Source organism: Lissotriton vulgaris, chromosome 1_1, assembly GCF_964263255.1.
Source record: "Lissotriton vulgaris chromosome 1_1, aLisVul1.2, whole genome shotgun sequence".
NCBI lineage: Eukaryota > Metazoa > Chordata > Amphibia > Caudata > Salamandridae > Lissotriton > Lissotriton vulgaris.
In genome coordinates this window covers 1,063,582,136-1,063,608,362 of record NC_141685.1, presented here as the reverse complement: position 1 = coordinate 1,063,608,362, position 26,227 = coordinate 1,063,582,136, and the positions used below count along the sequence as shown (strand labels likewise).

General features: G+C 50.3%; 1 protein-coding gene across 1 annotated transcript in view; it reads right to left on the bottom strand.

Moving 5' to 3' along the window:
• Positions 1–26,227, bottom strand: part of CARD10 (caspase recruitment domain family member 10) — a 288,602-nt gene that overhangs the window by 62,208 nt on the left and 200,167 nt on the right. Inside the window, exons 15-18 of the mRNA XM_086963072.1 lie at positions 26,033–26,213; positions 13,717–13,834; positions 3,082–3,322; positions 1,838–1,910 (exon numbers count right to left, since the gene is read on the bottom strand). Coding sequence (XP_086819198.1) covers positions 1,838–1,910; positions 3,082–3,322; positions 13,717–13,834; positions 26,033–26,213 — 613 coding nt within the window. The remainder of the gene's footprint in view (positions 1–1,837; positions 1,911–3,081; positions 3,323–13,716; positions 13,835–26,032; positions 26,214–26,227) is intronic.

Sequence of the window (26,227 nt, the reverse complement as noted above, 5' to 3'; positions counted from 1 at the left end):
GTGTCTCAAGCCCCGGGCCCGCACCCTCCCTGATTCGGTCACAGACCAGCGCCCCGGGATGTTTTTCTCCTAAGCGCTGCAGGAGTCTGTTATGAAGCTCTGTGGTTATACTGAATAAGCAGCTACCTATGTTATATGACAGCTCTTTAATAAATACCTGCACTTTCACAATTGCTTTATTAACCTTCCTGCTTTCTCAAATTTGCTTGAAAATGCTCCATTTTTCCACTATTTTTTCAAAATTTTCTCGGGGGGAAATCCCCCCGAACCCTCCTTAAGGGGTTCGGGCTCGCTCGCTACGCTCGCTCGCTACGGTGCAGTATGATTAGCACTTTCCGCCACACCACTTTCAAATGTCACCAGCCGCCACTGATAGTGTATCATTGTTTTATCATACTAAGATGGCCAACACATTGCTTCTAAATTTGGAACTCTAAAACAATGATGGACTATTTACAATACATCTGAAAGATGCCTGCTGCTATGTTTAGTTTTGTTTTTGCAAGCACGTGCCTGCCACATTTAAATGGCAGAATGATTTCTTTTTTCTATGTTAATTTATTTTGCTTGCATCGTTGGAGTTTGTATTTTTTTTATTATGGTTGTGTCAGAGGGTGAATGTAAAAATAAGTGGATGGATTAATGGATGCATGACTACAAATATGAGTGACACTGTGCATATGTGATGACTTATTAAGTGCCTATACCGATTGATGACGTAAAAGGTACTTTCATTCATAAGCCAGACCTATTGGCATTGCCAGTGCTTGTTTTTATTTTAAGCTTGTTGTTTTATTTCAAGCTCCTTGTTCTTTAATGATTTTGGGGTGGTGTACTTGAAGATAGATTCAGGTTCAAAACACATATACACACAAACACACACCACACACACAAAGGCAGAAGGTTATGGAACATGTGCCTTTGAGAGAGGAAATACTCCTGTCTAGGATGTCTGCCCCACTTCTTTACTGGGTGAGGGCACGTTAGAGAATGCGACCTACAGTCCAAGAGTGACTGTCTTAGTGCAACTCTCTCAGGCTGTTCCTGCGGTTCCCTCAGCTTTTATACAGGCTTGTCAGCTTTCACAGAGGGTGTTGCAATCACCGACTTCACCCAACCAAGTGCAGCCCATAGGCCTCTCTTCAAAGATCTGGCGCACAAGTGCTGATATTAGGCCTAGCTGAACTTTCAATAACACCGGCGTACTACACAAAATTTAGGGAATTTCACTTTTTGCTTGTTACACACAATTCCTGAAATTACGCTAGTTTGCGTAATTAATGTAGTCATTAAAAGTAACATTTTGAGGCGAACACTTGTGAACACCAGAACATAAGCAACTGTTGTTTGCAGTGCTTTTCTTTATATGCGTCCTCATTTTTGAATTACAATATAGTGCAACAGGACAGATTTGCATTTGGAGTAATTACACACCATTTTATGTCATTTTGGCAACATTTATTGTAAGTACACAATGCAAATTATGTGAATTTCACACACCCCTAACTGAAATGCAACCCAAAATGGGCTGCCTAGTTCTGTACACAAGAAACTTGACCCTACTTTTGAGAAGGGGCAGAAGGGGGAAGTCAGAGGCCCATAGTTCCTTCATTGCCCCATGCTAAAGCCTGGCGCCAAGCAGCTGTTACAGTGGGAGCTGCTGGGGGAACACTAGGCACAGTTCTCTTCAGCCCCCAGAATAATGGCTAGGTATGAATAAATCATCAGCACGTGCACCCTTCTCTGACTTTTATATTGACTATTAGAAGTGGATATGCTGTGCTAGGCATTGACTCCCAGCTAAGAGCTACAAGGCGGGATCTTGCTTTCATCTTACATTGTTACGGAGGATCTTCTGCATTCGTCCAGAGAATCCCTGATCCTGTTGACAGAGTAGAATCTGTTGAGCCCTGAAAGTGAGAAATATGCAGGATGAGATCGAGCACCATTCCAAAAGTAATCCTTAAGAGTCACTATAATGAGCAAACATGGTGTCTTGAGATCTCATAGTCATTCACCTCATTCCCTAAGTGGCATTACAAGTATCCTGGTGGTGCCTGACCCTGAATAACTGGAAGTTTGTGAGAATTGCTGATTTTGTGACACGTGAGATCTGTAATCTGTTGATGATATTCTACATTGAACATATTGGTAAATATCAGAACACCTGGATAGCCAATTTGGTGTCAGAAGTGGGATAGTGTTGTTGCAATACAAGTACAGTCCCTTTTGCACTGAAAGCAGCTCAACTTGGATTTTGTTTAGGCTTGTGGTGCAGGAGAGCTATGGGTATTCCAGAGAAGGCTCTGACTCAGTCTTGATAGTTTATTAGAACATTGGAATGTTGGGAGCTCCATTGAAAACAATGGAGTGCTCCGGGTTTATAATGGCTGGTGTAAGCCTGGAGCTCCAACATTCCAATGTTTCTTTGTTCACAGCTCTGGCTGAAAAAAGGCTTCAGGGAGCCTGAGGGGATTCCATGCCCCTCACGCTTCCAAAAGGCTTTGTTTTTTTTGTTAGAACATTCTGTCCTCTAGTGGCAGATTGTTCTAATAGGCTTATAGCCCTTCGTAGATGGGCTATACCTCTATTAAAGTCCCTCTCCCTTGTTAAAGGCCCTCGCCTTCGGCTCGGGGCCTTTAACGCTGGAGAGGGCCTTTAATAGCCGGTATAGCCCTCTACGGCGGGTTATAAGGCTATAATAAAGTATTTAGATGTTTTCTCAAGCACTGACATTTTGAGCTACTGAGGCCTGAGTCTATCATCTTTGTGTTACCACTTCAGGGTTTGTCTTTTCCGTCCAGTGGTCATTAACAAGTTCCCAACTGGTTGAGGACCCTGCATTGTATTTCAAAATGGTCAAACTGTGAGGGGGTTTTGATGATGGATCGCAACCTCACAATATATAATGCCTGTAGTGTAATAGACATTTGTGGGAAAAGCCTCCATGAAACAGCTCATCTCAGGTTCATTTAGAAGACGTACAGACTTAGCTTGAGCTGCGAACGTGATCAATCTAGGGAGACAAAGGACAGCAAGTCTACTCTATACAAATCAATAAATAAATAGATGAGTGACAACCTGCTGTAATTCGGGATGGTTCCTTGGGTGAGATCCATCTTAGTTAAGGGATCTACACGGGCGCCAAACCACTGAAACCGCCCTCGGAACATGGTGTCAGTGACATGCAGAATGTCCCGGCTCTTCACACGTAGAGCCTGAGGGTCACTGGAAACCCGGATGTCAAGGTTGGCGCGGACATAAAAGGAGTCTCCTAGTGGCTGTGAGCCTCCACTCATCTCCTGCATCAGTTCTTCATAACCTGTGGTACAAGAAGACAATCAATGCAGCATATCTGCCATGTGTGGTAGCTGTAAAGTGCACCTACCTTCATAGACTGCTCTATCCCATTTTCAGTTGCAATTTCTGTAACTCTACTGTGTTTATAATCACAATAAAAAGATCAGTCAAGCAAAAATGAACTAGGCATAACTGGCAAGTTACAAATGGGCCTGTCTGTGTTAATGTTACACTGTCGCCACCACCGAGGCTACTATAAATGCTCTGTTGACAAAAGTAAAATGGATTTCTTATGGATACTTCTGCCTGATGATTCCTCACCTGAAGAAAAACTGCAGGCATCAGACTAGATCTGGAAACTTCAAAGTTCTCACACCGCCTGTAGAGGGTCTGGCTTTGAATCGACCCTGAAAGTGTCATCTGGTGATGTTATGGAAGCCATATAAGCCCTGGAATAATAACGTAATTCCTTTTTTTCCAAGCTTTCTATGCAGATCAAGAGCTCACTCTAAGGAGTTTTTTTCTCACAAAAAATGTAAATACAGTACCACGTACAGGTTCAAACCCTGTAGGAATTGTAAAGGACATATGTCAATAACGTACCCCGCTCTGTTTGTCTTTGGTGCCTGGGGTCGGACCACAACACCTCACCCTTTGCTTTCTGGCAAAGAATGCACGCTAAGGCCATACAAGAGCAGTAGGGAAAACTCTTTATGGCCAGGGCTAGGGATAACAGTCGATGCCACAGTCATTTGAGGCATTGCTCCATGTCCCCATCTTCATCTTCTGGGGGCAAAATGAAGAAGCACACAAAGTGTAAGAAATGTTCCAAAGGTAAGTCACCTCATCACTCTCAATCTCTCTGAGGATGATCACCCTTGGAGCTGGAGTTAGTCGATTTGACCCCGTTGACCCCCCGCAAACCCCCCTCCTCCCCTGAGCAGTCCTGCTCAGGTGACTCCACTGGACATGGCCCCTGATGGGCTTCAGACCTTCTCGGATACCTCAGTGCTGAGGCCTTTATGCCCGACCTTCCGGTGCCAGCCTTTCCTGAGTTTCTGGCATCAGGTTCAGTCTGGAAGCGTTCCTTAATGCATGAACTCGATCTTCTCAAGGGCTTCATTGGCACCTAGCGCCCCTTCAGGGCCAACTTCTCCGTAAAGATTTCAAATGCATATGCCTCTTGATCTGAAGCCTTTCAGCGCTTCAAGAACGATTCCAGTGCTGACACCACATTGCTTCAGCCTAGCTCTCCAGTATTGGATGCCGCAGTCCTCAATGCCGTGGATGGTGACACTGCCACTTCCACTGCCTTCACCACTACCTCCACCTCCAGTGCCAAATATTGTGCCACAGCCGCTGCGGCCTGATGTTGCTCTGCCAAACTGATCCAGTAGGGATGATTATTATTATTATGTTTGAGCTTGTAAAGCGCACTGTTACCCGGAGGTTTCCTGGCGCTGTGTAACGCTGGGGAACCCGTCCTGGCTTTCCCTGTGGGATGGTCCCTGCTGGGAGTCCCCAAGGTGGAGCCAAGCATCCCCGGCATTGGAGGGGCTGTTGTGGAGATTAGGCAAGCTAATGCCCACAGTTGCCGAGTGGGACCCCTGATTAGAGTAGGCACCGAAGCGAGAATTATCGAGTCCGCTGACCGAAGTCCACGACCCTGCCGCGTCGGGAATTGAACCCTGGTCCTGGCCGACTTCTGCTCCCGGGTCTGCCGCCTCTAACCAGTGAGCCACACCACTCCATGATAAACATCTGCTGGAGGTAGGTGGGTATAGAAATGGTCTTCATTATATTTTTGGTACAGATTCTGGACTTGCAGCCTTACGGGGATACTGGAGATAAGGCTCTGGAATTTCATGGCTTGTCTTCTACCAGTGACATAGACACCTCTCTTGAGCTCGCTGTGGACTTTGTCACTGGTGCTCAAGTGCCTGAAGTTGCCTCACTTCACAAAGCTAGGCATAAGGCAGCTGAGGTGTTGGACTTTCTGCCTTCTACTGCAGAAACTAAAACCATCGTCCTCACCATCTACCAGCCGCGGCTCGTTAAGTTAAGAGCAGTGGACCCATGTGGGGGGATTCTGATGGACGATGACGAGGGAAAATTAATTATTTATCATTGTCTGTCAAAATCCCCTCCACCCCCCCACCCAGCCCCACCCGGCCCCACCGCCCCATAGCTCTTACCTGAACGGGCCGCGGCTGCCATCTACTCCTGCAGCAGAACCTCTCCTCTCTTTCAACAAGGCCATTCATGGCAGCATGGGAGACACCCTCTTTCACCCAATGATCAATAGCCTCATTGTCTATCGCCCTGCTCCAGATGATCCTGCCCTTCCTTTCAATCCACCCTTCACTGAAGAGTCTGGTCATACACGCTTCATGCTTCACATACCAATCAGGAGGAGCCTTGCTGACAGCACCCTTTGGCAAGGAATCTAAGCACCTATAAGCTTAGGGCAAAAAGTCCTCCGCTGGGAGCACGATCCTGAAATCATTGAATGCCATCTGCCTCCTGGTGCATTATAACTATGCCATATGGCTCAGAAGTTACTACTTCATGACCCAGAAGGCATGAGAAAACATTTTCAGCAAGTGATTTATGGTGGCCAAAATGCCGTATGCTCAGACGTGAGTCCCAGGCTCTCCACATCACTGGAGTCAAGCTATCCAGGCTGAAGAAGGTTGATAGCCAGAAACCGGTCCTTGGATGCTTGATTCCGGTCTAGGAAAGACATGGCGTGGTAGTTCGGGCTGGACTGTTCCCATGAGGCACAGGGTCAAGGCTGATTTGCATATAGCCATTGTCTGACCTAGGGTGGTGTGGAGTGCAAAAAAACGATGGATTTAGGCCCAGATCTTTGTACTGGGTGAATGTAAGACATTGTTCTGCATTCTGTCCATCAACTGTGTTTTTTGCAAAATGCCATCCAGCACATTAGGGCTGGACAAGGATGATTTGTTTACTTGGGCGATGTGCATCTTTGTTTCCATTCAAAGACATTACTGGGTCCAGACATATAACTTTTCAGCAGACATCCAGGTGAATCTTATGGATCTGAACACACAAAGGGGGACCAGGGGGGATTTAGAGATCAGCAGGCATTACTTCCCACGACTTAATATTATCCAGAAAATGAATTCCTGAGTCTGATAGGTAGGGAAAGACATGGAAGAAGAAACTGGTGTCACTCAAAGTTGGAGTATTCCCTTTTCAGGACAAATTCCCTCCCACGAGAGGCCTTTTTTGGACTCTTCAGGGAGAGTTACCCTTAGCCAAACACCAGGGCCTAAATTGAGGCCCTAATCCTGATGTTACCAGGAAACTAGCAGTAAATCACTAACTGGCTCTTATTAGGACCTTTGGTTTTGTATTTTCGTGTTTTTGTCACATTCCTGTTTTATCCCTTGAGCACATAAGCAGGAGCATTTTTAATACAGGTCCTGAAGAATGCCATGACACCTCTAAGGAGGGTTGTAGGTAGAAACATGTTGACCTACTCATTTGGAAAGAACCAGTGGACATATTTATGCCCGGTGGGCCTATCAGCTTATTTTTTGATTCTGACCCAAGGACGTGTGAATAAAGAGTACTGCATACCTTGGAGCCAGTTTTAATTCACATATTTCTCACTAACGCCCTGCTTTCGCTCACCACTTCGTGCTATTTAGTCAGGTATTTATTATACCTCTGGAAATATCCCTGAGCTCTTCCCTCTAGAGAGTGGGTGTAGCCCACACCTTGACTAGGCATCACGGTGTGAGGAAGTTCCCTATGCCACCTCTGGTGAGTGAGGACATTTGTGCTGAAAAGGAAATACCCTAATTTTGAGTGACACCAATCTGTTCTTCCCTGTCTTTTCCTACCTATCAGACCCAGTAATTCATTATGTGGTTAATCTTATGGATCTGCCATTCGACAGGGCACATCTGTTTGGCGACAAGGCTGATTCAGCAGTGGAGCATTTAAAGATCAGTAAAGCTATGCTGGCTCCCTTGGTCTTCAACTATCGCCTTACTCAAGAGTCTTTTACAGTTTCAACAACATCAAGGCTTCTAAAGAGGATCTTCCTTTCCTCATCGACAGCAATATCAACCACAAACCCAGCAACTCTCTAACCTATTGGTCAGACGGTACTGAGGTAGATTCAGAGGAAAGGGCAGTGGATTCACCTTGCAACCTTCCTACCCCTTCTCCTCTCCCTCACCAGCAGGAAAGCAGGCCTAGTTTGCTTCCCCAAACCCACTCCGAGCCTATGGGATGACTGGTGTCCTGCTGTCTCCCAGCCTGGAAAGCCATTACTATGGGCTATGCAAATTGTGGAAAGGGGTTACACCCTTCCCTTTCTTCAGGCTACACCCCATATTTCCCCTCTGCCCTCTTCTCCCTGTTAAGATCACCTTGCCATACTGCAACAGAAGATCGCTATGCTCATACGGAGCTAGTGCCAGAGCAGGCGAAGGGTCAAGATTGTTATGCACATTACTTCCTTGTGCTCAAGAAGGATGTCGATCTGCATATGATCCTGGACCTCGACGAAATGAACTTCTTCATCAAAAAAGGAAAAGTTCAAGATTCTGACCCAAGCTCAAGTGCTACTGGTGCTGAAATGTGGAGACTGGAGGTGTCCCTCGACCTGCAGGATGAGTATTTCCACATCCCTAACCTAAGATCACATTGGATGGATTTGCGATTTGTGTTGTGTTCTGCACACTACCAATTTGTGGTGCTTACCCTTTGGCTTGACATGAACACCTTGGGTCCTCACGAAGGTGATGTTATTGGTAGCTGCTCATCTCAGGGGATTGGTTATCTGAATATTTCCATATCTGAACAACTGGCTTATCAAAGCTGGTTTGGCAGAAGTGGTGTCATGCTATCTGCAGTTGAAAGTATCCCTGCTATTCCACCTGGGCATTTCAATGAACAAGTCCAAGTCTCACCTGTGGCCCTCCCAATAACTCCTGTTAATAGGGTTGGTACTGGACACCATTCTTCTCCATGTCTTTTGCTCACTGCAAAGGATCAGAGACATCCAGGAAATGGTTTCATCTTCCCAGCAAGGTGTGAGAGTCCCAGTCCTGAGAGTCCTAAGAGTCCTAGATTTGCTAGCTTCCTGCATTCTTCTAGTCACACATGCACGTTGGCACATGAAGGCGGGGCGGATCCTCCGCTAAGGCGGAGGAGTGTAGTCCCACTGCTTTAAAGCAGTGCAAAGTAAAAATTAAATGATAATAACAACAGTCCGTTATTATAATTTTTTTTACTATTGCAGTTGCAATCCCACTTTTACCTCTTTTTATCTAGGCAAATTGGAGTTGTGAATCAGGACAGCTTTCCTGCCACAGGTGGTGACACATTTCCACCTGGGTAGTCCATGACCCTCTGAACCTTCTAACCTTTCCATCCCTCAAAGAAGGAGGAGTGGACGCTAGATGGATGGGCAGCTACAATCTCGACTGCACTAAGAACATACGACTGGATGACTATCTCTTTGTCGGTTACTGTAGTGCTAAGAAAGGAAAAGTGGTTCAGAAAAGGACCCTCTCAAAATGGATCAACTTATTTGTCAAAACCTGCTATGCTTCAGCCAAGAACAACCCTCTGCAGGGACTTAGGGTTCATCCCACCAGGGCCAAATCCACGACTTCGCCCCTGGCCGGGGGAGTTCCTATTGCAGAGATCTGCAAGATGGCGACGTGAGTGTCCCTGCATACTTTTGACAAGCACTGCAGCCTCGATTCTGAACTGCATAGGGATGGGCACTATGCCAGAGTGGTTGTTAGCACTTGCTTATCTAACCATCCACTACCCCTCCTTCAAGGGCAGGGTATGCACTCCGTCACTCGCCTTGAAGGCAAGGGAAAAGTGTATGGAAACTGAGGTTGGTACACCAGGGCGGGCGCCAAAGGTCTTCGATTATGTCCTCAGAGGCCACTTCCAACATTGATATGGAATCAACACCCCCACCAGCAGCATAGTTGTTTTCCAACTTCACCACTCTATATTAATATCTGTCTACGGCCACCCAGTTAATAGTTTCACTTATATCTTTACACCAAAATTACTCTGCTAGGAAAACGGACATCACAATCTATTTGACTGCCCCAATGACATCACCGAAGTAGACAATTCTTTACCTTTTTCAGTGATAGCTTTACAAAAAGTGGCATCACACAGTCTTTGGTTGTAATTAAATCTCTTGAAATGAATAAGAAACCTACCATACATTTCAAAAATAACCTTTAAGATTCTGACATAAAGATAAAAGTCAGGCATAGGGGCCCTGAAGGGAAGTATAAGATGCAGTAGCAGCCTCTGGTGACTTTTAGTGATGCCCTGATTATCGGTTACTTTGCCTCCTGGATGACTGGCCTTTTAGTCCTTTGCTGGTTCCCTCGTAAAGGGACTGATCCATGAACATGTGTGTGTTTCTGCTCCCTCTGTGTGGTAGTGATGTAAGTGATGGCTTGTCTAAGTGCTGAGAGCCTCGGGGTGTAACAACCACTTTGATAACCAGATGGGTCCGACTCCTACCGCTTCTGCCCTTAAATGGCATCCATGCACAGATTCACAGGGGCATTATGATCCACCCACTGTCACGAATTGAGCTCATCACCAGTTTTTCAAAAGACCCTGCTAACAAAAGCCCATATTTGGTAGACCAACCTGAACCTTTCAGAAATGCAGCTGCTGTCCATGTGCACCCTGAGGCCACTGCTCTCACCATTAACAATGATCTCTGCATGCAGGGAGGGGCATGTGGAACTAAAGTCATCAGAATCTTATATCTACCACCAACTGGAATGACTCCCAGTCATGCAAAATGGATTGCTGATATCATAGTCCGAGAATATGTCAGGCCGACTCCTTATAGCATTGTGCGAGTTAGCATTTGCGGCAACATTTTGTATTCAGCGGCCATTTTGTACCATGATCGAAAGCAAGCTTCTGGCTCATAATGTTTGCCTCAGCAGAAAGCAGCCTTGATCGTTTCTCTTTATCTTATTCAAGGTTGAGCTCCACTACACTAATGAATAGAGCGTTCTGTCTCTGCATGCCTTTCCTGCTAGGTAGCCCTGCTCCTAATCTCAGAGAGATGGGCCCGGGCAGAATAACCTTGAAACTAAGATGGCATGTACCCGTTCTCAAGATGGTAGCTTGTCTTTCTGTACCTCCTTTGCTCATTAGTGCCCAGGCTGGAAAATACCAGCCTGGGCGGGTCTTTAGATATGTTGTAAATGTATATTTTGTGCTAGAGTTTGGACGGGGTCAGTCCCTCTACAGCATTCTAAGGAGGCTGGTCAGATTGGACTCTGCTTGAGTGTATTGCTAATAAAGAACTTAGGTTTGTATTCTCTACTGTCTGACCAACTCTTCATTTGTATGGAAGGCTGAGAGATGGTCGCGAGTGACCTGGGTGGCCCTAATTGGGTCACTTCCTTTAACTGCCACCAACTTCTCTCATTGTCAGTGTAAGAAAGGGGCCTACCAGTATAATAATTTCAATATTGCCACCAATATCCTTTATCCTCTGACTTACAAAGGAACAGGCTAGTATCACAAACTCACTAATGCCACCAACCAGCATCTTACAAAGTATCACAATCTGAGGATGATTACCCCCAAGAACCAAGTCTTATGAGGAGGCAGCCAGTATCACACAAAATTACTTTCTAGCATTTACAGCATCACCACTGGCACCAATCTGTATCAGCCCCCGTTTTGCAATCAAAGCACTCTGCTAATCATGAGCCCACCACACTCCCCAGTGCCACTGATTAGGATTGTGCACAGTCTTACCGCAGGGCCAGCAAGCATCCCATCGCTGCCCCCACACGTCATGCTCAATCTCACAAAGGCACCGGATTGTCTTGCTATCCTGCTGTTACCATCATTCTATCTACTTCCAGGTTCTAAGAAAAGGCCTGATGGCAAAATAGGATCAGCACTGACACCATTCAAAATGATCTGCAGTCTCAAAGAGGATCTGGTAAGTTTTTGATCCCACCGTCACCACTAATCTGTTACCCCCCAGTCTTCAAAGGGTGCTACTATTATTGCAACCCTAATACTGCCACAAACTATCTCCTCCACATTCTTATAAGGGGACTTGCCAGGACCACAGTCATGCTTATGCCATCAATCTGCATTTTCCTGGTAGTACCATATCCCTTTACTGCCACTAATTCCAGCCTTTGCCAGTGTCACGGATAAAAGCAGGAACAATGCCTTACGTTAGTAAGTTATTAAGGGGCATATTACCAAGCAATAGCGATAATTATCGCTATTGCTTGGTTAGAGACAAAAAAGTATCGCCGACCTGCGGCGATTTTTATCGCAGATAAACCTTGGTATTACCATGGTTTATCACAAATGAGATAAAAATCGGCCGCAATGCATGAATATGACTGAAAAGTCCGCGATATTCAGGCAATACCGAGCTAATGCTCTGAGCCATGTTATCCACCTCCCATTGGATAACATGGCTAAGAACTGCTCAGGGCAGGTGTTAGCTTTTGGAGATATTCGCGCTTACCGCGAATATCTCCAAAAGTTGGTAATAGGAGACAGCGATGTTAGCGACTGTTTCCAGTCGCTAACATCTTGGCACGCCCACTTTGCATGTCATTAGTGATAAATTCTCTGACATGCAAAGTGGGGCCCAAGATGGTCGCTATCTCCTACTAACTGTCGCTAACTGGTGTTCGAGACAGCTAGGTAATAGGGAGATAATTTTATCTCCGCTTTCTTGGCTTTTAAAGCCAAAAAAGCGGAGATAAACCCCCTTGATAATATGCCCCTTAGTGTTTAAATTGGCATGGCAATTGTTGGAATACGAGCAATAAAAACATTTTAAAGGGTACATCATGCCGCAATTGTAGTCAGATAAGCTCCCACTTGTGCAAAGGTTAATATTGTATCTTTGAAATGTACATTCATAGTCCTTCCCTTCAGCTGCATCACACCAGCAGGGCTGCACCATATTTACAACAATTGTGGTGCAGCCCTGCGTTTTCCCCTGCGCTGGCGGCAAACTTAGCAGTCTAGCGTCAATGCAGGCACCCTTGCACCATAGTGCAAGGGTGCCTGAGTTGAGGGGAAGATTGTTTTATGTGCAGGAAGGTCTCCCTTTTCTGCACATAAATAATCAATAGCAATTTGCTGTTTTTATGTGTGCTACACAACTCAGCACACATGGAAACAGCAAAAACAGGGAGGAATAAAGCAGTTCTCCTTGTTTCGCCTATTTAAGAGCAGGTTTTCCCTGGTCTTAAATTTGGCACGTCCTACTATTTTCGGCACCCTTGTAAATAGGGGGCAGCATCAAAATCAATGGATGTTGCCATCCGCTTTCACGCTGAATACAGCGTGAAAGGGTGCCTTATTTACAAGGCAGCTTTAACCGCTTCGCTGCAGTGGAAATCCCACCGCGGTGCAGAAATAAATTACTCGTGCGCAGTTTGGACGGCCAGCGGCTGTCCTCCGCACATGCCCACTGTGACTTTGGACAGCTGCTGGCCGTCCAACACATGGAAAAGGCTAAGCCACGTTAAGATGGCCAAACGCTGCCTTGTAAATAAGATGAAACCCTATTGCCACCAAAACATCACTAAAAGTGATGTTGTGGTGAAGAAAGGAGCTTGTAACTATGACCCTCAGTCTGACAGCCCAAAGCACCACACTTCACTTAGCACCTAGTCTCCAAAACACCCAGGCGCCCCTTACTTTGACTTCTTACTAGATCTTGGGTGGACATCAAAATCAGCTGTATCAAAAATGTTCAAACCAGCCCCACACTGGTGGTGGCTGAGACTAGAATGGAGTATGGGATATTCATGGCTGGGTCATGGCGGCTCTCCAGCTCGGAAAGCAGACCCTAGCCTGTAAAATACCGTGCAAATACCAGAGTGGCAGAAGGGCCAGTCTGACACCGTTTCTCATTGCACAACCACGTAAAAACATATCCCTTGCATTCAGACTGCCCGACCACGCCAAATGTCCCAGTTAGTGCGTCCGCCTTACGAGCACAGTCTGTCTGCCCTATAGGGCTGTCTGCAGTGCCAGAAGGCTGATCTAAAAGGGTAGTTTTTGGGCTCCTTTTAGCTTTTTGTGGGACTGTTTTATGATCTGGCGAGTCAGTTATTACTTTTGATTTCTATGATGTTACCACAAACATTGCTTGAGGTAAGCACGAATCTCAAATACCTTGCAAATCGCATACACAGCTTGTCTTTACACAAATTCAACTATGCCCCTGTTTACTAATGTGGGCCACTTTTTATCCATCTAAATTGCTAATGGGACCGCTTTTAATTTGGAGCCTGGCGGGCATATTTTCTTCCTAGTCTAAACCTGTTTAAGATCCACTCTCACACTCTAACCACCTCCATCACCTGGACTCACCCTCTTTGTCCATCCGGAAGGTCAGAGCTGCAGGCTCAGAGCAGTGTTGAAGGTACAAGCGGGCCACCTCTTTCGTGCATTGCTCCAAGGATAGAGGGCCTAAGTCTGGAGACCGAAACTACAAGAGGAGAAGAAGTGGTGACGGGGAAAGGGGAAAGAAGGTGAGGGGAAAGTTAGGTTGCTTTACGAACGTATAGCTCGATTGCTCGTGGGACACACGTCAAAGCGACAAGAACTAAAGCAGTGCGAACAGTAGCACCGACCAACATTTGCATGAAAAGGTATTTTGCACTAAAAGTAGACATGAGTGTAGCACTAAACAGCATTTCATTTTGTTGCATCAAACTCCTGATTGCTCATGTAAAGAGAGCATAATACTGGCTGGACCCTCTAAGATTCCATGCAAACCCAGAGCAAATAAAGTTATGCAAAGTTTAGTGACCTGGCTTTGTGTAGAATCCTGGTGCTGAAACAGCGGGAGCGATGGGGAAAAAGCAAAGGGTTTGCTATTTGCACATATAATACATGTTATTTCTGTGAAAAATCAACATATTACCTAATTGCCCCTTGGTCAATCGTCTACTTGAGGCAATTCACAACATGCACCAAATACAACAGTCACTAACTTTTGTATTAAATCTTTTATTGAGCACAGGCAAACAATATGCACCTCAATATGTGATGTGGGCCGGCCCCACTCCGGGGAAGCCAAAAGCGGGGATCCCACTAATACCCATGACCCGGCCATCGGGCCACACTGTTCGTTAACACAGAAAGCCGCCTACAACCCAACCGGGCCGGCCGCGTCATAAGAGGTGCTACAAAGGTGCAAGCTAAGTAGTACTAGTGCAACGTGAAAGAACCATCAAACTGTGAACAACCCCCCTACCCTTCCCACCCTTACCCTCCCCTCTCCTTGTCCATGTCCGGGAATAATCGATTGGTTACTGTCTTCCATTAATGGTCTGGTGGTGCTGCGCTCGCCCGGCCTGTACGCTTGCGGGAGCGTGTCTTGGGTTCTGGGAGAGGTGTCTCCGCAAGGCGTAGCAGGCGCAGGTAGCGTGGGCAGCTCACCTCACGGAATTCACCTGTAAGTAGGGCGAGGAATGGCCGCCAGAGCTCCGCAAATTCCGCCCCCCTCCCCGCCGCAGCCAGTGACAGTTTCTCCATTCCCAGGATCGCCCAGAGCCGGTGGAGCCACCCCAGTTGTTGCGGAGCCTGGGCTGCCCTCCAATGGGCCACAATGTTCTGGACTGCTGCCCCCAGAGCCAGTGCGATCAGCCGCCCCCTCCAGGACTTCAAAGTATACATGAGGGCGTTCAGGAGGCCTAGTAGAATGTATGCTGGGAAGCGCGGCAGCTGTGTATCTAGATGTGCGTCTATAAGGTCCAGGATAGGGTCCCAGTAGGGGCGAAGTGCCTCGCAGCTCCATAGCAAGTGTTCCAGTGTTCCTAGCTCCCCGCACCCTCTCCAGCACATATCGCTAACTCGGGCATCCCATTGGTGTATTCTCTCAGGGGTATGGTACCAGTACGTGGCTACTTTAGTTAGTGTCTCGGTGAGCCCGGTGTGGTGTGCTGAATGTCTGGCCCTGTGGTACACCCCCTCCCATTCTTTCCTTGTGAGCTGCCGCCCCAGGTCCCTCTCCCACCTGACCTGTCCCGCGTTGTATGTGTGTGCTTGAGTGAGGAGCAACTGCTGATAGAGGTCCGAAATCAACTTTTTATCCGAAGTGCGTGTCAGCAGCCATTTTTCATAAGGCGTGAGGTGTCGCTGGGCACCAGGCTGGATCGAGGGGTGGAGCCCCCAGTGCCGCACCTGCAGGTACTGTAGGCGTTCCGATTCGGCCACGCCGTAGTCCGCCTTGACCTGTTGGAACGGAAGGATCCCATTGAGATCGAACATATGGCCCGCCGCCCTACAGGGCGTCGACCGCCAGGTCGTAAACGCTCCGACATCCAAGCCTGGTGTGAAGTCAGGATTTTCGAAAATGGGGGTCATAGGCGAGGGAAAGGTGGTCAGTCCCCTGGCCACGGCCACTCTATCCCACACTCTCAGAGCGGTGCTGGTGATTTCAGAGGCGTACAGATTAGGGGGTCGATGCTGGCGCGGCAGGAAGGGCACGCCTTGAAGAGTGCGACCTGCCACCGCCTGGTCCTGGAAGAGCCAGTGTTTGCCGGACTCCAGTTGAAACCACTCCACGAAGGTGCGCAATTGCGCCGCCTGGAAGTACAGGGCAAGGTCGGGCACACCGACCCCCCCGTTCATTGGGGGCAAAGTGGCGAGGGTGTGCTTAAACCGCGGTGTAGCACTAAACAGCATTTCATTTTGTTGCATCAAACTCCTGATTGCTCATGTAAAGAGAGCATAATACTGGCTGGACCCTCTAAGATTCCATGCAAACCCAGAGCAAATAAAGTTATGCAAAGTTTAGTGACCTGGCTTTGTGTAGAATCCTGGTGCCGAAACAGCGGGAGCGATGGGGAAAAAGCAAAGGGTTTGCTATTTGCACATATAATACATGTTATTTCTGTGAAAAATCAACATATTACCTAATTGCCCCTTGGTCAATCGTCTACTTGAGGCAATTCACAACATGCACCAAATACAACAGTCACTAACTTTTGTATTAAATCTTTTATTGAGCACAGGCAAACAATATGCACCTCAATATGTGATGTGGGCCGGCCCCACTCCGGGGAAGCCAAAAGCGGGGATCCCACTGATACCCATGACCCGGCCATCGGGCCACACTGTTCGTTAACACAGAAAGCCGCCTACAACCCAACCGGGCCGGCCGCGTCATAAGAGGTGCTACAAAGGTGCAAGCTAAGTAGTACTAGTGCAACGTGAAAGAACCATCAAACTGTGAACAACCCCCCTACCCTTCCCATCCTTACCCTCCCCTCTCCTTGTCCATGTCCGGGAATAATTGATTGGTTACTGTCTTCCATTAATGGTCTGGTGGTGCTGCACTCGCCCGGCCTGTACGCTTGCGGGAGCGTGTCTTGGGTTCTGGGAGAGGTGTCTCCGCAAGGCGTAGCAGGCGCAGGTAGCGTGGGCAGCTCACCTCACGGAATTCACCTGTAAGTAGGGCGAGGAATGGCCGCCAGAGCTCCGCAAATTCCGCCCCCCTCCCCGCCGCAGCCAGTGACAGTTTCTCCATTCCCAGGATTGCCCAGAGCCGGTGGAGCCACCCCAGTTGTTGCGGAGCCTGGGCTGCCCTCCAATGGGCCACAATGTTCTGGACTGCTGCCCCCAGAGCCAGTGCGATCAGCCGCCCCCTCCAGGACTTCAAAGGATACATGAGGGCGTTCGGGAGGCCTAGTAGAATGTATGCTGGGAAGCGCAGCAGCTGTGTATCTAGATGTGCGTCTATAAGGTCCAGGATAGGGTCCCAGTAGGGGCGAAGTGCCTCGCAGCTCCATAGCAAGTGTTCCAGTGTTCCTAGCTCCCCGCACCCTCTCCAGCACCTATCGCTAACTCGGGCATCCCATTGGTGTATTCTCTCAGGGGTATGGTACCAGTACGTGGCTACTTTAGTTAGTGTCTCGGTGAGCCCGGTGTGGTGTGCTGAATGTCTGGCCCTGTGGTACACCCCCTCCCATTCTTTCCTTGTGAGCTGCCGCCCCAGGTCCCTCTCCCACCTGACCTGTCCCGCGTTGTATGTGTGTGCTTGAGTGAGGAGCAACTGCTGATAGAGGTCCGAAATCAACTTTTTATCCGAAGTGCGTGTCAGCAGCCATTTTTCATAAGGCGTGAGGTGTCGCTGGGCACCAGGCTGGATCGAGGGGTGGAGCACCCAGTGCCGCACCTGCAGGTACTGTAGGCGTTCCGATTCGGCCACGCCGTAGTCCGCCTTGACCTGTTGGAACGGAAGGATCCCATTGAGATCGAACATATGGCCCGCCGCCCTACAGGGCGTCGACCGCCAGGTCGTAAACGCTCCGACATCCAAGCCTGGTGTGAAGTCAGGATTTTCGAAAATGGGGGTCATAGGCGAGGGAAAGGTGGTCAGTCCCCTGGCCACGGCCACTCTATCCCACACTCTCAGAGCGGTGCTGGTGATTTCAGAGGCGTACAGATTAGGGGGTCGATGCTGGCACGGCAGGAAGGGCACGCCTTGAAGAGTGCGACCTGCCACCGCCTGGTCCTGGAAGAGCCAGTGTTTGCCGGACTCCAGTTGAAACCACTCCACGAAGGTGCGCAATTGCGCCGCCTGGAAGTACAGGGCAAGGTCGGGCACACCGACCCCCCCGTTCGTTGGGGGCAAAGTGGCGAGGGTGTGCTTAAACCGCGGTCGGCGGCCGTTCCAAATGAATCGCGACAACTCAGATTGGGTCTGTTGAAGCCAGCCGGCCGGGGGATTCAAGGGGAGCGTCTGGAATAGATATAAGATCTGAGGCAGTAGTGTCATTTTGACTGCGGCAATTCTGCCTAGCCACGAAAGTGTAAGCGGCTTCCATCGCCGGAGCTGCTCCCGGAGTTTGACTGTGAGCGCCTCATAATTGATTCGCGCCGTACCCTGCACAGTAGGAGCCAGACGCACGCCCAGGTACGGGACGGCTGCATCTGACCACAGCATCTTGAATTCGGATTTAATCTCGGCCACCACGTCCGGGCGCAGGGAGATGTTCAGGGCTTCAGACTTAGCTTCATTGATCTTAAAACCCGAGGCCAGGGCAAAGGTATGGAGCTCCACAAAGAGAGCACGCAGGGATTGCATCGGGTCGGTGAGTGACAGCAAAATGTCGTCAGCGTACAGGCTGATTTTGTGCGTGTCAGCACCAAATTTAATGCCGGAGATGAGCGTGTGTTGTCGCACCCTCTGGGCCATCGGTTCCATGTACAGTGCGAATAGGAGCGGCGATAGTGGACAGCCCTGGCGCGTGCCTCTGCCAATATCGAATCTCGGGGAAGTATGGCCGTTCACCCTCACGGTGGCGTTGGGCCGGCGGTAACAATTGAAGATGCGGTGGCGGAGTTTCTCCCCAAACCCGAAGTGTCGAAGAACCTGGTCGAGGTAGGGCCAATGCACCCTGTCGAATGCTTTCTCCGCATCGATGGTGAGGAGCATGCAGCCCGGTTTAGTGCGCGACCCGGCCTCAATGAGGTGCAGCACTCGCCTGGTGTTGTCGCTGGTCTGCCGTTGGGGGATAAAGCCTGCCTGGTCTGGGTCTATCAACTGCTGCATGTATGGTGCAATGCGGCCCGCCAGTATTCCGGTGTAGAGTTTCAAGTCTACATTCAGCAGCGAGATGGGCCTGTACGAGCCGCAAGCCGTCGGGTCGCGGCCCGGTTTGGGAATTACAGAGATTGACGCCTCTAGCAGGTCCGGGTGTATGGCACCAGGCGTGTCGATGGTATTAAACAGGTCGCGCAAGAGGGGGGCAAGCTGCTGACAAAAGGTCTTACAGAAGGCTGCAGTAAAGCCGTCGGGGCCCGGGGATTTCCCCACTTTGAGGCGGGCAATGGCAGAGATGACTTCCTCCAGGCCTATGGGCCGTTCCAGAAAGTCCGCTTGGGCTTGGGTGAGGGTGGGGAGCTCCGCGCCCCGCAAATAAGTCGGCCCGGCAGCAGGGTCCAAGTGGTCCGCATCATATAGCGCCGTGTAAAAGTTGCCGAAGGCCGCTGCGATTGCCGCGTCCTCTGTGATCTGGCTGCCACCAGCAGATCGGAGAGAGCGCACCTGCTGTCGTTGGGTTTGCGCCCGCAGTCTGCTCGCCAGAAGCTTCCCGCAGCGGTCGCCTCCGGTGTAATAGGCGTGCTTCAGGCGCATAGCGGTATATTCCGCTACATCCTGGTCTAGAGCGGCCAACATTTTCCGCTCGGCGCATAGTTGGCGCCATGCCCTTGCCGCTCCTGTGCGCTGGTGCATATGTTCTAGTTCCGCCACCCGTTGGGTGAGCTCGGCACGCTTCAGAGCCCTTTCTCTGTTGTTGGCGGTGGCGATGGAGATAAGTTCACCGCGTAGGACCGCCTTGGGGGCCGCCCACTGAGTGGCTTTGGTGGTGTCGTCGTTGGCGTTGTGTCCCAGATAGTGGTCAATCGCGGTCGTGAGCCGCGTTTGGGTATCGGGCAGCTGCAAAAGGCCATCACGCAGCCGCCAGTGTCGTTGCGGAGCTGGCGTGGCCCCCACTCGAAATGTCGCTACCACTGGGGAGTGATCCGATAGCGCGGCCGGCATTATCTCCACCTCTTTGACCTGCAGCGCCAGTTGAGAGGAGCATAAAAAATAGTCCAGCCTCGCGTAAGTCTTACGCGCCGCCGAATAATATGTGTAGGCCGTCGACTGGGGATGGGTATGTCGCCATAGGTCTATGAGGCCCAAGTCCGCTATGTGTGCGTGTCCTGCAGCTGTGAGTGCCCCTACTTGCCCGGATCTCTGGCCCGAGCGGTCTGCTGTGTTATGAAATACAATGTTGAGGTCTCCCCCCAGTAGTAAGTGTGTGTGTGTGGTGGATGTTGAGGCCTCCAACGCTGTGTGTAAGAACCTTTCCTGCCCCTCATTCGGGGCATAGACCGAACCCACGAGTAGAGTATGACCTGCAATCTGGAAGCTGTAAAGTAGAAGCCGCCCTTTAATTTCAGCTTCCTTCTGGAGGACACTCCCCTCGAATGACTTAGCTACTAGAATCGCTACCCCAGCTGCTTTCTTCAGGGATGAGGAAAAGAACTGCCATGGAAAGGCGCGCGCTTTGAGTCTGTGCTGGTTGCTACGGACAAGGTGTGTTTCTTGGAGGAGGCAGATATCCGCCTTGGAACGCTCGAGGAAGGACAGTATGGCTTTGCGTTTGTTCGGACTGTTGAGCCCCCGCACATTAAGCGAGAGCACTGTTATGTGTCGTGTCATGTCTGAGGTAATAGGGGAAACGCTAGGTCCCACCTGGAGGTGGCGGGCGCGGGCTGATGGACCGTGGAAGACACTGCGCTGGAAGCCCTACCGACTCCGCTAGTGGTGGTAGAATCCCTTGGACAAGGAGAACCCCCCCAACCCTCCCCTGCTTCCCCCAACTCCCCCCCGGCCCCAACTGGTGCAACTCCCCCCTCCCCACAACCCCCGTTAGTGCATTGTTCAATCCTTGAGAGGGGTGCAAGCACCGATGCAATTCCCCCCCCACCCCCACCCTCTGCCCATGTCAACTCAACCATAAAGAAGTCTGAACCATCATAGTCCCAGATCCAGGTGAATGTCCGCTGGACCCGTGGTAAGGGAAACACTTGGAGTGTAGGCGATGGCGACGGTGACGGCGGACAGTGCACGTCTCCGTCTGGGTCAGCCATCAAAGGGATGGCGTAGAAATAGCGCGGGTTAGCGAGGCTCCGCCCCCGCCGCCGGAGTGAGCAGTCCCGGCCGAGCCGAGTCCCCGCAGGTCTGTGAGACCTTGGCCAGAGGTCAGTCGTTTTCTTGATTCACTAGGCCTTGCGCGACGGTCTCCACTGCTGCTCGTTGGCCTTCTGCTATTTCTTTGGTGGCGGGACGCCGCGGTCTGTGTCGCCGCCGCTGCGGCCGCCATCGTCCCGGTGCATCCTCGCTGGGGGTGCCCCCCGCCCCCGGGTTCTCGGCCTCAGTCGGCTCCTCAATGTTCAGGAGGTTGCACGCCTCCCTGAGGGAGCGGATCTGGTGAAGATTATTGCCCATCTTGAACACAAGTCTAAAGGGGTGTCCCCAGCTGTAGGAGATGTGGCGTTTCCGCAGCTCTGCTGTGACAGGTCGGAAGATGCGCCTCTTCTCCAGGGTCAGCGCTGCGAGGTCCTGATAAAGAGCAGGGGAGTGTGCGCCAAAGGACACCAGCGCCATCTGGCGCGCCTTGTTGAGGATCTACTCCTTGGTCCGAAAGTCCTGTACGCATACGAGGATGTCCGCTGGGTGGGCCGTAGCCGCTCTAGGCGGGCCCGTTCTGTGCACTCTGTCTAGGCCCAGGGGAGAGTTTGTCGGTCGGCCTAGGATATGATTGAACAGGCCCTGAGTGAATTGGAAGAGGTCTTCCGTGTCGGGGGAGTGCTTCACCCCCCGGATCCTGATGTTATGCCGCCTGGAGCGGTTTTCCAAATCTTCGGCGTGCGTCTGGAGGTCCACTTGCTGGTCGTGTATGCGCACCAGTTCCTGCCGCAGCACCTCAATTTCTATGTCCCGTGCGTCGCTCTTCGTCTCTAGTTCCGCTACTCTCTCACCGATGGCGTCGGTGTCCCGGCGCACCTCCTTTATCTCGTCCTGGAGTTCTTTCTTCAGCTCCTGGATGTCTTCGCGCAGCCCCATGAAGAGCGACTCCAGGAAGGAGCGCGTGACTGGGCCCTCCGAGTCTGTCTGTCCCTGGGCTGGCGAGGCCTGGTTTTTCTTCTCGGGGCCCGCGCGGTGGCTGGTCGTTGCGACATCCGCCTTCTTCACCACGGCGCCGGGGGTGAAGAGCTCGGCGATGGAGCGGTCTTTCCTTGTCCTGGCGTTGGACATGGCCCCTACGGTGTCCCCTGCCCAGCAACAGGCCGCTACTGGCACCGCTGGCCCAGGCCGCAGATGCCGCTGTGTCTCTGGGCGTCCGGCACGTGGGTGGCGGAGAGGTGGCGCGCCCTGTGTGCTGGCTATGTGTCCGGCCGGGTGTCAGCGTCGCAATGTGGCCCCCGCTGTGAGGGCCCGAGTGTGAGGGCTCCGCCAGGGGTTCACCACGCAGGTAGGGGTTAAGCCGGGGGGTGGGGTCTTCCTCTCGCCGTGGATCTCAGGAGTGTCCTCCGGCCGGTATCCGGGCTATTGCTGGATTCGCCGCCCGGGCCTACAGCGTGGGTGGGAGAGCAGGGCAGGGCTCGTAGTCAGGCTCCCCTCGTGCAGGCGGGCGCTGTGTGTGGCGCGATGGCTCCACTCTCGACGCACCCCCCAGATGCAGCCCCCGGGCGGATCCCGTGCTGGCGCTAGGGCCGTCGCGCAGGTCAGCAGCTCGAGAAAGTGGGCAGGAAGGCAGTCGGTCCCAAGTGCAACCCACGGTGTCAGCGGTCGCAGGGCGCGGGCTAGGCCGCTGTCGCGCTCCTCCGCGGCTTCAGTGCTTGTACGCCCAAGATGGCGGGATGCTGCTGGGGATCGCGCCTCTCGGGCCGATTCTTTCCCGGCCAGGCGAGTCGGGACGCGGGAGTTCTGCAAGGGGGGGGGGGGGCTGTTGTTACTGTCTCTCCCCCCCCGTACCTCTTCTCCACTGTGCTGCGAGTCAGGTCCCGGGGCTCGCGCGGGTCCTCCAGGCGGCGCCGCCAGGGCCGGTGACGGGAGCCGGCGGCAGCCCGGGCAGTGTCCGCTCCGATCCCCGACGGGGGCGGCAGGTCCGCAGAAGCTTCCACGTGGGACCGTGGGAAGCCTCGCACGTCTCCGCGCGGGCCGGACCCGCCGCCTCAGCTGGTGCCCGCCTCGGGCGATCTCAGGCGGCTCAGTGGCTCCGCCCTCCTCGGCCTCACTCTTGTGCGTGCTCCCGACTCGTGGAGTGTGCTAGGCCCCAACAGCCGCTGTCTCCGCGGCCGAATACTGCACGGGTCAGGCTGCCTCCGGTCTCAGAACCGGGCCAGAAGGTCGCCGCTGTTGTGGCGCCGGTGCCAGGAGTCTCTCGGGGCCACTCTCGGCCGGGTCAGTGCTGATTTAGTGCTAAATTCGGTGACCGGCGGCGGGAGCTCAGCAAGGCACGTCCGCCATCTTGGCCACGCCCCCCAGTCACTAACTTTTGTGCCAAGGTCCAACTCTAAATCTTATTTAGCAACACTCAAACACGTCATATTCGGCGTGCGTATGACTAAGGACTATGAGGCATATCTACAAGGAAATGGCACAGCACAATGGCAAATTCCACAAAACTGCGATGCGTAATTTCAAAGATATCTGCTATATTTACAACAATGCAGTGCATCCCCGTGTTTTCATTTGCACTGGTGCTAAAAATAGCGCTAACGTTAACACATACATCCTTGCGCCATAGTGCAAGGGTGCTGCGTTGCAAGGAATGATAGTTTCTGTGAAGGAGGGTGCTCCTTCCTGCATTATAAACGATCAATATTCTGTTTTGCTCTTTCTATATGTGCTGCAGAATGCAGCAGAGATAGAAAAAGCAAAAAACGTAATATGCAAAAAAAAGTAGCAAGGAAATAATAGTATTTCTCCTCGTTGCGCCAATCTAATGCCTTCTTTTGCACGGTGTTAGTTTTTGGCGCGGCTTCGGATTTACAGATCCTTGCAAATCTGGGGCATCGCCAAAAAGCATTGGATGTTACAGTGGAACACTCACAGCAATACCCATTGCATGCTCTTTTCACACAGAAAACTGTGTGAAAGGGTAACATTTTTACAAAGTGGGATTAAGCCATGTAAAGTGCTTACCACCACTTTGTACATATGGTGCAGAGGATTGTGCCACCGGAACGTTGTAAAAAGTGACTTTCCGGTGGCACAACCCCACTGTAAATAGGCCCCTATGTGCACCTTTTAAGTACAGTGCGGTGCTCTTTTTGCCTTTCACTCAGTGCCATTCCAGTAAAAAAAGCATTACAGCCTTCCTAGCGATGAACTGATGCAGGACATCCGTGGACATTGGTGGATATCCCATCCACTGTATTAACACCATCGGTGCGGTGCAGATTTACCCCGTGCGCTGACATTGATGGATTCCCATTGTTCATGACGAGCTCAGCTCATCATGAGTGTACGAGAGGTGTACCTCATGACATGAGCATCGAAGGGGTTAAAAGTGCATTGACCTGAATGTCACAAAATACTCTTTTTTATTTTTTTATTTTATTTTACAAATGATAACAGTGACATCACATGACGGAAAAAAAAGAAAAGATAACATACAACATCTGTATCCGATGCGCCCCACTAGATAACAATATAGAGTCCACAGCTGTGTCCATGGCTACTACCGCATCGTAGAGGCAGAGTAAATATATGCAAATAGGCTCAATAGTCCGATGCCGACCTTGTAGTAGCCCATGCAGATGGGTCCAAAATACTCTGAATTGGCCAATTGCCACTTGTTGGCGGATATCCAACTCAGCCAACCTCTTAATAAGGCCCTTAGGGCCAGATGTACAAAACATTTTCAGGTCGCAAATGCCCCACTTCGCAGAATCGAGCTGTTTGTGACCAGAAAAATGTTTTTCCAAAAGTACAAAATGCGCTTTGGAAACTTGTTGTTGAATCACATTTAGCATTTGTGATTTGGCATTTGGAAGAGGCGTGTTTAGGGCGTCCCTTTCAAATACCGAATCGGGATTGTATGTATTACTATTTTGTGACCGAATTCCAGTTACAAAACAGTAACACTTTATCACCAGTTTAAAACTGGTGGTAACTAATTAGCAAGGACCTCCTTCCATTTTGAGAATGTACATACAAATATTTTTTAAGAGCAGGCAGTGGTCCCACGGACCACTGCCTGCACTTAAAAAAATTAAACTTCTAGGTTTCATTTTATTCTTTTTAAATGCGCCTAATTTTCCTATAAAGGAAAATGGTCTGCAATTTAAAAAAAAAAGATTGCTTTATTAAAAAACGATCCCAGAAATTTTGGGGTGCTGACCTCAGCAGGCCACCATCCCCTGAGATGACTTTGATTTCTAATGGGTCGCAAACTAGGACATACCTCGTTAATATTCATGACGTGGGTTGATTTGCGACCCACAAGGATCCCTAAATGGAACTCAATGAGTTTCCTAATTAAGAATACCGATTTTATAATTGCAATTCAGAGAAAACTGCAATTAGGAAATCTTTATTCCTAATGTTTGTACATGTGGCCCTTAATCTAGTGAGACAAAAAAAGCTTACAAATCACCATGGTCTTTTGCTCAACCTCAGACACATCTTAAACTTGTCTTACAACTTCTTAGACAGGGCCGGACTGGTAAGCCAAAGCAACCCTGGCAATTTTGTCATGCCAGCCCCAGGAGGGGAGTTCAAGTGTGAAGCACTGCTGCGTTTGTTACTGGGGGCCGATAGTGCAGCAATGCTGCAAAACTGGCCTACGGTAACGAAACCAGCCGTCACCCGGCTATAGAACCAGCCCCCACCATTCCAGCCTCCAAGGGAAACACCTGATGCCCGGTAATACCAGTCCAGCCCTGTTCCTAGATCACACTGTATTGCATGAAGTCCAGTACTGCCGACCCACGCCAGATTTTTAGAATATCTAAATATTTACAGATAATTAATTTGAAATGAACTAATTTACAGTCAGTGAAAATCATGAAAAATAAGTATTGATCTGACCCTCCTGGCCCTGTGTTGGACACCCCACCCTCTAGAAGTAAGATAAAGGATTGGAAGAAGGGCCTCCCGACCGCAACCTACCTTCAACAGGCGGCAACCCTCTCTTAACCCGGCTGTCTCGGCCTCTGAGCCGGGCTTCACCCACTTCACATAGACACCCTTGTGGCTGCCGCCCACTATGGAGATGGTGTCTCCCACGCACTGATCAGTGTGACCCTGGGTGCCTGAGAAATCTTCTGCTGGAAGGGTGATGGTCAGCTGTCTGGAGACAGAGAG